Genomic DNA, 15,764 nt, shown 5'->3' on the forward strand with positions numbered 1-15,764 from the left:
GATAAATTTATGACCACTTCCTAGTTCATGGGTTCTCGAACCGGGTTTCTAGGAACTCAAGGGTTCCCAAGCAGAGTACTTTCATAGGTTCCTCAAGTTCCCAAATTTCCTTGACTCTCCCTGCCTCTAAGTAAAGTAAAGCATACATCTAGACGGACGTATAGGCACATATGCACAGGTGGCAACGCCTTCTATGTGGGCTGTACTTAAACATACAAAGAAATATCTATCTATCTATCTATATTTATCGAAAGTGTTTTTCCAGTATCAGCACTATTTTAGCAGATCTGAGTCATCCATTAATGCATAGCTATGAGTCAAGCATTTTGATTAGTTGTTTACAAGGTCTCTAGGCTTGTACAAAGCAATGTAGGTTTACATTGCTTTGTCGCACCCATCCCAAGGTTGGGAGGCGTTCTTCAGCTTTTAATCAGGTAAGATAAGGGTTCCTCGAGACCGAAAAGTATGACAGCCCCTGCACTAGTTGATCACTGACAAATGGCATGCCCAGAGTTTTGTACACATGCAACCAGGTTTCAAATCTTCCCTAACGATTTTCCTATACAGTGTCTAATGCTGTGTCAATACTAGAAGTCGCAACATTCAACGGATTCGCAAATGATGGATGCAATAAGTACTTTCAAGTTAATCTCAGTGTGCTAGGCAACTGCGGAAATGACAATAATAATCTCGGGTTACGGTAGAAGCTCTCTGTAGAAACAAATAATACAAAATCACAATATAAAAATCACGAAGAAAAGCTAATTAGGCATGGGCGAATAGAGGATTTTGGGTCCGAATTGAATTCAAAGCGAATAGTGATTTTGGCCGAATAATTTCGAATCGAATACTTCGAATAGTATAAGCAACAAATACCACAAGATATGCTTAAAATGTAGTTTTATATTTGCCTTTATTTGGTATTAGAAGTACTGTAATTGTTAATTTCAAGTGTATTAAGTTCGGGAGCTGAAATGGTCAGAAGCTTGCGCCACCTGGATGAAAATTCAAGCCAGTGTAAGTCAAACCCATTTATTTCGAATTCGGAAAAAAAGGTCTACTAGATCGATATAGTGGGTAATTCGATATAAAAGTTTTAATAAATTACACTCTCAAAAATCCACTTTCTGCTGAAATATTACACAATGAAGTAGTCTTGCATCTTCTGCTGCTTTTTCTTCATTGCATCCGGGATAACAATATTTTTCTACGCTATTGACGGACTCCGAAATGTCAAGGCCGCTGCCTTCTATATTCGCGCATTAGCGCCGAACTATGCCGAGAGCACAGAGTATGTCCGAGCAGGAGCACCTTCTCCTGCAGAGAGCCGTTTTGCTCTGCAAGTTGGCTTTCCCCCAAGACAGGTGGCTGCGTTGGGGGAAGCCAACTAACAAAGCAAGCTAACTTTTTTTATTTTTTTTTAGCAGTTGCGTTAATTGTTTGGAAGAAAAAATAATATTCTCTTTTGCGGACAGAGCAAGGAGTACCCTCTTTCCGCTCCCTCCGCAAAAGCTGTTTTTTTTCTTTTCATCCAAACAATCGACGCGGCCGCCCCCCCCAAAAAAAAAAAAAAGCCAGCGGGCTTTGCAGGGTGGCTTTCCCCCAATGCGGCCGCTCGCGTCAGGGGAAAGCCAGCTTGGAGAGCAAAACGGCGCTCTTGACAGTTCGATATATCGGTAGCGGCTGCTATTTTTGTTCGATGAAACCCTGGTTTTTGCCTCTGCAACATTACTGTACACAAAAAGTGTTCGATATAAGGAATAATTCGATGTGAACGGGTTCGATATAGTCGGGTTTGACTGTATTTAGAAAGGTTGAATAATTCTGTATTGTCGAATAATTCAGTATTGGCGAATAATTCAATATTGTTGAATACTTAAATTCGATTCGAAGCAAATGCCGAATAGAACAGAATTCGATTGGCTATTCGTAATTACCGAATATTCGCCCATCCCTAAAGCTAATGTTATGGTTTCAGTACTGGCACAGAAATTTTAGGTACTGATATCAAGTGAGAATATATTTAGTGAATAGTTTTTTCCGTAAAAACTGACTTTACCATAGCGAGGCTCTACTTTCCTGTTAGGATGTCGATTAACTGCAGGGATGAAACTCACGTTGACTTCGAGTGTGGACGGCGGCATCTTCCGATTGGTTGCATTGGTGTTGTTCAGGTTCATGAGACAATACTGGGCATAGGCCGCAATCTCCGAGTCCTCCAGGACGCTCTTCTTCAGATAGCAGTAAAGATACTGCATGAAAAAAAATGTAAGAATCAGTGCAAATCAAAGTACACCTTCCATTTAACTGCCTTTCCTAAACCAGCGGTTTACCATTTGAAACCATTTATTCTCAACTAACCAAGCATGCAGTAGAATAGATGGGCAGGAGTTCAGTGATGTGATTGGCCTAAGCCGTTTTGGAGCACCTTTTGGAGCAGCCAGAACGGTGTTTTGGAGCAGCAAAAGCGGCTTTTGGAGCAGATATTCTTAGAAAAATAAACAAATAAACATATTCGTTTTAAGTGCTGAACGAGCGAAGGCCACTTTGCTCGCCGCAATAAACAAATTATGGTCAAGTTAGACCACCTGGGAGTCTTTCAACATGTTACTGAAATGCCAATGACATGACAGATTTTGCAATGCTTCAGTTAAATGATATAAATATATGTACCCGCTATAGATAAGTAAGGATCAAACTGCACATATTAAAATTGATTTGAAAATGAAATATAGTTATATAATAAATGAAAGTTGTCTCCAACTGATGAAACACGTAACTACTGCAGTGCAATGCGAAATTGTATACAAGAAAAGGTGCATTAAGACTAGCGGGTGCTTTTCTTTTTGCTTTTCAGAACTTTTTCCAAGGCTGTTGCAAGCCTCGCTTTGCCTTTGGCTAGTAATGAACTCCCACTTTCAATGTCTCCAAAGAGACATTGAGACATCCCACAAGTGCACAGTGCTGTGGGCATTGCCGAGCAATTCCGAAAAATCGCTTGCCACCGTTTTACTGATTCCCGACGTGCCAGATTTTCGCCAAAAGTAAGAAAACGTAAAACAATGGGTTGCAAGCGTCTCGGCTGGTGCCTCTGTCGTGCAGTCATGTCCGCATGCACATGAGGGCAACTTCGGCAGGCTTGCATTTGCACGTGTTTCGTTGCGCGAGCGGAGATGGCTGTTCGATAGAAACAGACACCATGCCACTCCGCTCCGTCACCAACTGGTTCCCAAAATTGTATGCAAAATACTACAAAAAACAGTCCAGCGGCACGTCCTTGCCAGGCCGGCAGGCGAGGTACAAGCTAAACGCACACAAAAAAAAAGAACCTGAGCGAGTCAGGTCAAAACGAGACATCGCGTGTCAGGGTCAAAAAGTACTTGGAGCGCTTTGTACGACGACTGAAGCACTGAAGCGTCAACACACGCCCGCGTCTATCGTTGAAATTTGTTTTAAAAAGACGCGAGACGACACACATGAATGACGAGAGCGTGAAACAAGAGGTGGCGGGAAAAACTATGCAAAACCAGATGGGCGATTGATACAAGGTACTCTTTGTTGGGCGTCCGCTTGCGCCACCTAGCTCACGCATGCTCAATTACGGTACTCAGTTTAGTTTCGGTTTTGAAAGACCACCAAAATTGGTCTTTTGGCGCAGGCTTGGCGCAGATCACCCATATTTCGGCAAAATGTAGCAGGATGTAGCAGGGTTAACCTTGGCGCAGTTTGGCGCAATTGGCGCAGCAATCACATCACTGGGAGTTCAATATTATTTACCCTGGTTGGTCAAGCCCACTTCTACCCCTGAGGCCTGTGTCATTAACATGCTTTCAATTGGGAATGTGTCATGCGGAAGTTGACAGGTAACCGATAGGTGCAGCGAGTACTTGCTCGAAAGCAAATGACAGTTATCAAGGGCTTGCCGAAACTATCGACAGATGAGGCCACAAGCGCAACTCGACGAGCCCTTCCACTGTTAACACTTTGTAGCCGAGCAAGACGAGGATCACGCCACCACTGACCTTTGAGAACGCCTTGGAAGGTCTGAAGGAGACGACGCAGAGGGCGATGAGGAGCCAGGCCCGGACGCAGGCCTCCCGGCTCGGGTTGTTGGTGGACTGGCGGACCAGCTGCACAAAGATCTCGTCCCGGAGCTCCTCCCTCTCGATGCCGTAGCCAATGATGCTCTGGATGGCGTGCACGTCGCCCTCGGGCTTGCCGTCGCCGCGCAGGTACTTGCACAGGTCCTGCACCAGGGGTGTCATCAGCGTACGGACTCTAACCACATTCGCAAATTCTCAATAAAAATTAGGACACTTGAAACATACCAATTGTGGTGTACACAATTTTTATATATATATATATAGACGCTTTCAGCGAGTCAGTTACTCGAGCTGCCACCAGTCGGCGCGCCCTTCGCGCGCTTTCCGTGCCGCCATAGCCGACCTTCAGTTTCTCGCCGTTGCTCTGCGTTGTGTGCTGCGCAGGCCACTGCCGGAGCTTCGTTTTCGTGTTCTTATACGTTCCACGTTGAAATCTTGTATTTTCTTTAGGTCTTGTCGTTATTTAGGACTTTCATTTAATCATTTGATATTTATATTTCGACATAGCTCTTGTATTTTCTTATTTATGGAATGGAATCGGACAGATTATGAGGCTTCAATGACCATGTAAGTTCATCCCATTCTTACGTTTTTGTCGCTAATAAAGGGCAGTCAACACTATTGTGACATATGTAAATTGCAACTGACGCAGTAAGGCTATCACAGTCGTGCTTCTCGCTGCATGTGCGCGCTCGTTTCCCTAAAAGCCGACCCTCATGTAAGCGATTTAGCGTGCGACGAAAAGAGCGACGGAGATTTCTCACCGTCGCCCGTCGCATCGCTCGGTTTTGAGATTTCTAGAAAACGTCGCTCACCGTCTTGGTCGCTTGCTCCTGTCGCTTCCATGCGGTTTGCCTCGTCGCGCGACTGACTGAGCGACAGCGAAGGAGGTCGCTGTCGCTTATATGGTCGCTCGCCAAATCGCTTACATGCGGTTTATACTCAATTAATTTCCATGCACACAGCATTGAACCATTGGCGCCTCGATATAAGTATAAACCGCATGCATGCGATTCGGCGAGCAAAGAGACAAGCGACGGTAACCCGCTTCGCTGTCGCTCGGGCAGTCGCGCGACGAGGCAAACCGCATGGAAGCGACGGGAGCAAGCGACCAAGAAGGTGAGCGACGTTTTCTAAAAACCCAAGAAACCGAGCGATGCAACAGGCGACAATGAGAAACCTTCGTCACTGACTCTCGTCGTTGTCGCAGTCGCTCATCTCGTCGCACGCAAAATCACTTAAATGTGGGTCAGCTTTACGGAAACGAGCGCGCACATGCAGCGAGAAGCACAACCTTACTGCGTCAGTTGAAATTTGCATATGTCGCAATGGAGTTGACTGTTCTTTATTAGCGAGAAAAGACGTTAGAATGGGATGAACTTACATGGTCTCTGATGCCATAATCTTGTATCGTCGATCCATTCGCTGTCCGACTTCATTTCACAAATAAGAAAATACAAGAGCTATGTCGAAATATAGATATCAAATGATTAAATGAAAGCCCGAAATATCGAAAAGCCTTGAAGAAAACACACGATTTCAACGCGGACCGTAAAAGAATGCGAAAACAAGGCTCTGGTAGCGGCCGGTGCAGCACACAACGCGGAGGAATGGCGAGAAACTGAAGGGCGGCTATGGCGGCAGGGTCACGTGACGTCAAGATGGCGGCACCCATGAAATTTTGCCTGAAAGGGTCTATATATATATAGTTGTGGATGCATTTAATTTAAAATAGTCGCAAATAATCTTATAGTTAGTTGAAATATGTGTCCCAAAAGAATGGCTCAAAGAAGAGGCACCTTGAAGATGGTGCAAGCGATGGTGACGTTCTCCGGGTCGTACATGTGGACGTGGGACGTGGGGATGGCGCTGTTCCGGGTGAAGGTCACCATCTCGTACTTGGGCAGCAGCTCTCCCGAAGACTTCCTTCGCCGGGTGAGAGTGCGCATCATGGGGCCGCCCCCAAAGTCACGCAGGTGCGCGTTGAAGTGGCGCTCCGCAAACTCAATCATGTCGTGGTGCTGCTGTTGCTGTTCCTCGTCCACATCCTCTTGCGCAGCCTCCATCTCGATGAGCTTCTTCTCCACCCGGTGGCGACGCCTGCGGGGACGTAGAGAGCAAGCTCGGTTAAGTTTGACCCAAGTTTGGGCACGGTACGAATTTTTGTCGAGGGTAATCAAATGTGCTGAGCGTAACCGAATGTGTGAACTTGCACATTCTGCGAGTTTGTGTTGAGCTTAAAAATCGAATGTGTGAACTCACACACAGTGGCGGATTCAGAGGGGAGGTCTGGATGTCCTGACCCCCGAAACCTCCTCTCTTGAATTCTGTATGTCTACTTTTTTTTTTCTTTCAAACGTCTTTATTTACAGACCAAATGAATGAGCGCCCTATGCGCTCTGCTGTATGGTCTTTTATCTCGTCGTCTTATGTGGCCCTGGTGTTACCAGGGGCAGAGAGACGTCGGGCGGCGGCGATGATTGGCTCGTATTGCTTGAGCAGCCTGGAGCCGAGGGGGGGCGCCTGCGGATCCTCTAAATATCGGAGGATCGCCTGGAATGCCGCCAGGACACGACCAGGGTCAGGAGCGGATGGGGGGTTGAGCCACTCAGTAAGAGTGGAGGGGGGAGGTGAGAGGGTTGAGAGCGCGCGAACGCGGGCTGTTGAGTGGAGCGGGCAGTCCCACAAAAGATGGGGGAGACTAGCAGGAATGTGGCAGTGGGTACACTGAGGGTTGATGTGGACCTGGGGATACATCTTTGCAAGCAGGGAGGGAGCGAGGAGCGCTCCTGACCTGGCTTGCTGTAGAAGGGAGGTCTCGTGGCGAGTGAGAGGAAGGTGGGAAAGAGAGGGGAAGTCAAGGGGGTTAGCCTGAGTAGTCAGGTAATGACGCCATCGGCTGGCGTGCTCCTGCCGGGCTTCGTGTGAATCGTGAAAGGAGCCAGGTGTGAGCTCCGGTGGCGTAGGAAAAGTAGGGGCCCCGGCTCACGCGGAGAGAAGTTTAGCGCGCGCAAGTCGGTGAGCCCTTTCATTGCCGGGAATGCCGCTGTGGGCGGGCACCCAGTCGATGAGGGGATGGTGGCTGGCTGTCCGGATAGAAATGGCTGCCTGATGAATCTGAATAGCGATGGCAGATGATGGAGATGAGTGGCGGAGAGCACGGATGGCTTCTTGAGAATCTGTATATATTACGATTCTGGAGGAGGGTACCAGGGTTAAAGTGCTAACGGAGGTTAAGCAGTGCAGTATAGCACAAAGTTCAGCGTGACTAGAGGAGCAGGGGGTCATGAAAACTTGTGTACAGCGTCGATGACCGTCGACATCGCACCATGCTGTGCTGAAGATTGGCGTGGAGTTATTGTCCACAGCCGCGTCCGCGTAGAAAACTAGAGCCGATGAAGAGCGAACAAGGAGAGAGTGGAGATGTCGGCGAGCAAAGTCGCTGCGGCGGGCTTGCGCTTTTTCACCCATGTTCCGAGGGAGGGGACGGGGTGCTGTGAGAGGGCAGAGCTCCCATGGCGGGGGTGGGGTGGGTAAAGGTAGGAGGTGGTCGATGTTGTAACCTAGCTTACGCAGCGTGAAGCGCCCCGCTAGAGTGGCTCGGAGTCGAGTTTCTTGAGTTGCGATCTGGGTGGAGGCCAGGTCGTCAAGGCTGTTCATCTGGCTGCAGCTGGTGAGCGCATCGATTCGTGTGTATCTCGGAAGGCCGGTGACAATTCGTTGCAGTTCCCGATTAACTATTTCGAGCCTGAGTTTTTGGGTGCGGGTAAGGTGGTAGTACGGGTAGCCGTACATAATGCGGGACACCACGAAGGCCCTAGCAAAGATACGGAGATCATGTTCGTGCATTCCGCGGGAGCGGTGGGCTACCCTGTTTAACAGGTGGTTCAGCTGTTTCGAGGTGCTGATGGTACGCTGAAACCAAGTCGCCGCCCGACTGTCTTGGTCGAGGTGAAAACCAAGAATGTCTACAAATTTAGGCTGAGAAAACGGGGGGGGCGGGGGGGTTTGCATTGAGCTTAATCGAATGTGCAAACTTCCAGATTCTGTGAGCTTTTGTTGAGTGCAATCGAATGTGTGAACTCACACACTGTGTGGGTTCATGTGGAGTGTAATCGTACGTACAAACTTGCATGCTGTGTGAGCTTATGTTGGGCGTAATTAAACGTGCGAAGTCGCACAGTGTGTGAGCTTGTGTTGAGTGTAATCTAATGTGTGAACTCACACAATGTGCAAGTTCGCGTTGAGTGCAATCAGATGTGCGAACTCACGCACAGTGTGTGTTCCATGTTGAGCGTGACCGAACGTATGAACTGGTGCACTGTGTGAATTCAACACGGCCAAATTGTGCAATCTCATGATAATCCTACTAGACCAGTCTTGCAAAAAAAAAATAAATAACTTTTTAGAATGCATAACATGAAAGTCAGTTAGTGAAGCCTCCACACAGATAGATTCTAGGGTTTATAGCAGGGTTAAAAAAGTTTGTTGAGTTTCCCAAAGATCTGGGAAAGAGACATAAATTTTTGTTGAGTAAATTTGTGGAGTACTGCCCAGAACATTGCGTAAAGCAATTTACACAATTTTAGCAAGCAGATGGGGTGGAGTCTTTGCTCTGCTGCTCCATCACGGTGTAGAACTGTGTGCATCAAACGAAATAATCGTCCAGAGCATGAATCCGTACACTATATTCAGGAAATAATCAACTTACAAGAGCCTTGCCAATATTCCTTTTTGTATTTTTTTTAATTGTTTTTATAATTAATAAGTAATATTGTAATGATCATATATTTTAATAATAAAAATAATAAATAAATACGAGTCAATATTAATATTAATAATAAATAATAATAAGTAATAATAAATAATAGTAATACAAATAAATAATAACCCAAATCAATAATAATTAAAAATGCATATTGAATCCAGCACGCAGAGTAGTAAAAAAGGACAGATCAAAAAAGAAAAAGTGGCTATGACATCAACAAAGAACAGGAAGAATTTCGTAAAATAACTACTAGTCAGTTTAAGCTTACTTGTGAGAGTAGTGCATGTAGAAAAACTCCATGTAACTCTCATCTTCCTATGCGCAATTCAAAGTGCAGCTCATACCTGAGCTCCCTTTCGGCATCTTCGGACTCTGTCTGGCTTGCAGGCTGCCGCCGTTGATTGGGGCGCCTCAGCCGCACGCCGGGATCCTGAAACCAACCCCGACCGGTAGGAATTCAGGACGTAGCAAGCTTCCAAGAAAGATACCAAGATTAAGAATTCTTCGAGTTACCAGTGTACCAAAATACTTTCACCGACACACACACCACAGAGCTAGAGGGGACTGTGTAGACAGATGCAAGCAACTGCGTAAATTAGCCACAGGAGAAGGGCGGCCCACAAACTTCCCGATTTCTATGAGACTACCCCAGAGTTGTAGGCTCTTACGAAAAGCACTCGAGCACCGCAAAATGGGCGGCTCACCAGAAGGCCCACGTGGGTTCGATCGCTCAAACTACTTTGGTATGCCTGTACCACATCTTGGGTTCAATGTGCTATGCTGCTCACAACTGTACAGAACAACAGACCTGTCTTAATCCTTGTGTTTTGCATCTCCTGTCCATTACTATGGTTATCAAGCTCCACCTCAAAAAGCACCAACGTGTTGTTCCAAATTCTCTCTGCTCACACTTCTATCCGTCTATAAGGAGCAACTATGCCGTTGAAGCGCATGAAGTTTTGTCAGGCCGCTTTCCCGCAGGGCACCGCTGCAGCGGGAGAAGCGTTGCACCTACGCTATCAAATGCAAGTGCCGTAAACGTTCCTAATTATAATCCGGTTTACTTAAAAAAGACGTTGTAACCATTAAAAACGTCGCCGCCACACCGAGCTAGGACACGAGCATCACCTGCACTGCGTGCGACGCAGCTGCAGCTAGAGGAGCGTTGACACGTGCCTTGCTCTAGCCGGCCTCATCATCCTCTCCCACTCCCATTCCTTTTTTTTGTTATCACTATTTTTTCACAAAGACGCCATGCCAACATGCCACGACTAAGGTGCCCGGAACGTGTCTTCGAATGCTGTGTTTGAATCGTCCGAAAAAGTGGCCCCTTGGTTTCCGTTTGATGCGGTCGTAAAAGTGTCAGCAATTGGATCCTGGTGGCGTCATGGCAGCGGTGGTGCATGTAGCAGATGCCTGCTCTGCTCCAGGTCGCTCTCCAGCTTAACAATCCACAGAAGACTCTGCAGCCAGGAGCCAGGGTGCTGCGACGACGGCGATGCTTGCATTCTTACGCGCTTTTTTTCCTGGAACTCCTACGCCCAACCACCGGGACTGGGACGTCTGATGGTGCGACGCTGGCTTTTGTGACGCTATTTGTTGCCACTTCGAGACCGCTTTAGATGCGTGGGAGGAATAAAATGCACCGGTCAGAGGCACATTCCAGACACCGTAGTCACAATGCAGCTGGACCGAGAGGCAATATCAACTTGGCAGCTCGCCAACTCTGTGGCAACTGTCCCTTTCAAAGCGCATTTTTGACATAGGATGCTGAGGCACTCAAGTAAAATACCATTTCGTGTACCAAAAGCGCTATGTCCCTCAGTTGGTAAGGCGAAGGTTGCGATCGTTAAATGGGTATGGAAGCGAAATTTTAGCGCCTATTTCTTTGTGTAGACACTGTCTCTTTTACAATAGCAACTCAGAAACACCAGTCTTTCGTCCCTAAACACAAGAAAAGCAGTTTCGAAACGAATAAAACGATTTCTCAGTACCACCTAGTAGTCAAGGGGTCGAGCATTGCTGCAACGTCTGACGTCACGATCCCACTAGTAGCAGCGCCACAACTCGGTGTTTCCAACAGAGGTGCCCAGGGATGAGCGGCGCTGGCACCTCTCAGTTCTGGTATACCATACCTGGGGTATTCCCACTTGGCAGGATTGTAATATGCATTGATGATAAAGCTGGTGCCACCTAGTGACGACGATCGTAATTACGGTACCCTTCGCCGTTCATGGGACCGTGACATAGTCAGCGAGACGTCAGGGGAAATTATCCCGAGACACATTGCGCCGCCTCAATGGCTGATGTTGAAGCGCTCACTAGAATCTGTCAGTTGGAACGAAAAATATTTTGAGGGCACATCAGCACTTCTTACGAGTTGTTACAGTGAAAGCATTCTCGGCGCCAAGACGAGCAGAAACGGCCACAGTCCCAGCAGGGAGTGTGGCGGTGCAACACGCAGACCGCCCTGGCTCGCTGGTCACTGTCGTGCCACTGGGTGAGGCAGCGGCGGAAGTGCAGAACTCGGCACGGTGCATGCTGAAATCGTGTGTCCTTTCATCATCATCATCGCCCTATCTGCGGGTACCGGCCGACGTTACACCTCAAAGCGTAATGTTAGGCCTAACAACGAGCCAGCGCATACCCACGTCCCCCCTCACGTCAAACACTGCGCATACTGGTTGACGACGTTAGACCTCAAAGCGTAACAATCGGCCTAACGTTAGGCCTAATGTTTGCCTAATGTCAGGCCGGTGCATACCCGAATTTCCCCTCCCCTTGCGCCGCCAGCAGTTCGGCTGCCTCCTTTGCAACAATGACGCCGTTGCTATGAAGCCACATGATGCGTAGCAGCCAATGGGAATTTAGGTACCGTCCCGCTGCTAGACAACGGCGGCTTCACTCCATGGGACCAGTTAATGATTTCGCATTAAAATATATAGCTATTTGTTGAAAATACAAGAATGTGATTATCATTTACGGATATCATGGGTCATATTTCACCCGTTTCGAAACGTTGCGAGGATATTTCGAGGTTTGATTCTGTACTCCTGTTCTTTCTGGTGGGAGTCGAGGGGGCCCACCTCCATCGAAGGTCCGTTGAGCTCTGCCAGGGGCGTTGCCAGGGCCGGGCTGCGAGGCCTGCGGCCCGGGATGAAGCTGGGGGAGGGCGGCGGCGGCGGAGAGGGAGACACCACGGGGCTCGGGCTCATCGCCACGTCCACGTCGCCTTCCTGGTGCATGTGGTGCAGGTCGCCCGTCGATGCAGAGAGGTCCGTCGAGGCCAGCGAGCACGCCTGCGGGGACGCCGAGAATTTTTGTGTCATGGGGAGCTCGAAGGTATGGGGGTGGTAAGCGAGAACGCTAATGTTACGGTGTCGAGTGATGTGTCATGTGATGTCACTTCACGTGACACTGACGTTGCACGACGAGGTCATTCAATGTCACAGTATTCACTCAAAGTGTCACGTGACATCAATGCGATGTACTCACATAACAGGATGCCAGGTTATGCCACCACTTGACACCCAACGACAACCAACTGACCAGTTGTTCTGACATGCGTTAATTGTCATAAGGTATATGCACAGACAGATGGACAAATCTCAAGGAGTAGGGGGTTCTGTCATAAAGCACAGCATGTTTAAAGCGCAGAGAGAGAGACAAGTGAGCACCTCGTGTGCCTCGGCCTCCTGCATGATGGAGTCGACCTCCTGGGTGATGCCGGTCACGAACTCCTGTGCCTGAGCGTGGGGGTCGTTCACCTCACTCAGGAACGAGAACATCTCGTCCAGGTCCAGGCACTCCGCCTGAGGGGCGGGCTCCCCCGCGCCGCCAGAGCCCGCCGGAATGCGTCGGAGCACACTCTTCTCGACCAGGGTGGAGATGGCCGCCAGCTCCTCCTTGGCCGTCCTAGGCATGCCGCGGCAAAGAGGAATTAATGTACACCTTTATCTTACAAATAAAGTCTGGAAATAGATAGCGTTTTGAGCTGAGCTGGGTAAGAGCAACACAAACACTGTGCCACATGACTTGAGGTCACATAAAAGCACAGCTAAGCCCATTACCATGTCATGTGACATGACCTTAGGATCTCACGTGGCCATGTCATGCTACATGATGTCAGTTCATGTGATGTCATAATGTCAGTTGATGTCCCAATGTCATGCGAAGTCACGGTGTCATGTGATGACCATCATGCTGACGACATCAGATGAACACGAAACCTAGCGAGATTTATGCCTCGCCATTTTTGTGACAGTTGTTCATGACAGTCTTTTGTGGTGTGAGGTTTTTCGGGATGTCACGTCACACCGTCGTCGGGGATCTCAACCCTTACAGATATTCTACATTTAAATCTCCTGTGTCCTAAGTCATCCCCTCGCAGGATGCCAAACGTGCAATGTTCTACGCTCCAGCTGATAAATGAAGGATGAGGAGTGAGGGGCATGATTTCCAGGGTTCCAGGACAGGCCAAAGATTTTAACATTCACTCTACTTTCTCCAGCCAAATGTTTACCTGCTGTTAATTTTTTTTCCTTCATCCGCTAATTATATACCATGGGTTCTGGGTTTGCAGACCAATACAAGAAAAAAAAAATCCAATATATGAAGGTAACACTTCTCACTAATATTCCCATCGATTTCAGCACAAAACAGAAAAACTACCAATTATATGGTGTGGTATGAACTGTGTATTAAGATTTGGTCTATCCTGGAAATCCTATCTTTTTAACGCAATAAAAGGTAAAGAAATGTGGCCGACACATTTTCACCCATGAAAATGAACTGATATTTTTCTCTCATTGGAGGAGGTTCTCAAACATTCGTCCAGTTCCCTATGGCATTTTTTGGGTAAAAGTGGACCACAGTTAAGTCAGGAAGCTCAGATTATGAAGTGACTAACAACCTAGAGTTCACAAAAAACTGAGGGTCACAAGTCACAGAAATAATGTACCTTTAAGAATTCATTTTTCTCAAAACAAAGATGTAAAAAATGGCCTGATGAGCACTGTTCACAGGTAGATACCTCCACAAAAAGAATCTATGAAATTTCGGCCAATGAATTAACAAACCTATAAACTATACAGATTTGCACTTAGTTCGGGAACTTGCAAACACAGTACAATGCTGCATGTCTTGGTCAAACCTCTCCTGGATCCACTTTAAAACTTTTTATATTTTTGAAAGTGTGACAGTTACATCTTTTCTGCATTATCCCTCCAGACCTGTGTAGAATACTGATAATTTGTCACATTTATCCAAACCCAATTTCATCAAAAAGAAAGCCCAAAATTCTCTCTTTCCCAGGAAGAAAAAAGTTCTTGGAAGTCAACGTGAGTAGAATAAAGTTGCCAAGTGATCATAGTGTGTTCCATGACACCACAAAAGCGACAATCGGTGACACTGATGAACATAAAGCAGAAGGGATGATAAGCAAAAACGTGAATCGGGGTGTGAGCATAAGGGATGATAAGCAAAAATGAGAATCGGGGTGTGAGCGATGGCATGACCAATGAGTGAATGGTGCAAAGGGTGCATGAGACTACACCTCGTTATGCGTTTCGCTTGCAAGGGCATCCTGTCAGCTCAAAACTGTCCTTTCGCAGTTGAGCAAGCCAGCCATGTCGTCACTGGATGCCATGGGACAGTGACTAGTTTGGTCAACTCGTTTTTGGACAAATCAACTAAACAAGACTGGTAGGATTAGCAATAGACTGGTGTGACACTTGCGATTTGGCATGTACAATTTGGTGACATGCTTCCAATTTGGGGAAGCCAAATTGCAACCGTTGAACAAACGTCACACCGAACTTGACAGCGTCGGTGCGACGTTCTCCTGCCACACACCGGTGATACGAGGGGAAGCAACATTTTAGATGAAAGCCACTTTTTTCAGACAATGTTCAATCAAAGTTGCGGCCATAATTGTCAGGCAATTTATTCAACCGCCGCTTATGAACAGGGTGCGGCCGTAGGGATTAGCACATTTGGCACGCCTTGCTAAATTAGAATTCCAAGCGTAGACACCTGAAACAGGGCACACAAACATTGTTTTATGAGAAGTTGGATGTCTAATTTTTTTAGAGTTGAACTCAGAGGTGGAGAAATATTAAAAATAAAGCAAAAATGGCGACAGTGTATTTTCTATGTCATATACCAGCCTGTTCGTCATTTGGTCACTGGTTTTTAAGCTTGCTGAGCCTGGGTGGCGTGCAGAATGCACAAAAGCCAAGAATGCCCAGTAAAGGCTGGCAACAAGCAGGATAATTGTGATAAGTAATAATTTTAATGAAATATACAAACAATGATCACAACTGAGAGCAAGCTCACAGACCAGTGTGCAAACAACAGACATTCGATGTAGAACATAGAAAATGCACAGTCACCGTTTTTGCACAATTTTTAGTACTTCACTAGTTCGTAGTTCAGCTCTAAAAAAATAGACATAAAGCTTTTGTGTAAAACGATGTTTGCACGCCCAGTTTCAAGTATGTAAGATTAGAATTAGAATTTTGTGAGCAGTGACAAACGTGCCAGTCCTTACGACCACATCCTGTTTATAGAACGTAAGTATTTATTTACCCCGAATACCGTGGGAGGCCACATTAAAATTTTTCCTCATGACCTCAATTGTACACAACTGCGAAAATAGCCTCGAAACAATGTCACTTTAAAGAGAGTATGCTGAGAATTCTAAGTGCCGGCACCTGACAAGAGTTAAACTCGTAGGACAAGATGCCCAGCAAGCGATCCGCAAAACAAAATGCAGATGGGTCCTACTGCCAAAAGCCCACTTACCCATATTCCTGCCTCGTTTGTACGCTGGGTCAAAGAAAGCAAACACCGTAAGATGCGAGTGTTTTTCAGGTATAGTTTACTGCATCTGT

At 47.0% G+C, this 15,764-nt stretch overlaps 1 protein-coding gene across 1 annotated transcript in view; it reads right to left on the minus strand.

The window, feature by feature from the left end:
• Positions 1-15,764, minus strand: part of LOC8023199 (myosin-VIIa) — a 149,773-nt gene that overhangs the window by 33,785 nt on the left and 100,224 nt on the right. The window contains exons 19-24 of the mRNA XM_029969663.4: positions 12,549-12,786; positions 11,958-12,170; positions 9,216-9,301; positions 5,903-6,203; positions 4,023-4,247; positions 2,118-2,252 (exon numbers count right to left, since the gene is read on the minus strand). Coding sequence (XP_029825523.3) covers positions 2,118-2,252; positions 4,023-4,247; positions 5,903-6,203; positions 9,216-9,301; positions 11,958-12,170; positions 12,549-12,786 — 1,198 coding nt within the window. The remainder of the gene's footprint in view (positions 1-2,117; positions 2,253-4,022; positions 4,248-5,902; positions 6,204-9,215; positions 9,302-11,957; positions 12,171-12,548; positions 12,787-15,764) is intronic.

Source organism: Ixodes scapularis, unplaced genomic scaffold, assembly GCF_016920785.2.
Source record: "Ixodes scapularis isolate PalLabHiFi unplaced genomic scaffold, ASM1692078v2 PGA_scaffold4__175_contigs__length_147842914, whole genome shotgun sequence".
Lineage (NCBI taxonomy): Eukaryota > Metazoa > Arthropoda > Arachnida > Ixodida > Ixodidae > Ixodes > Ixodes scapularis.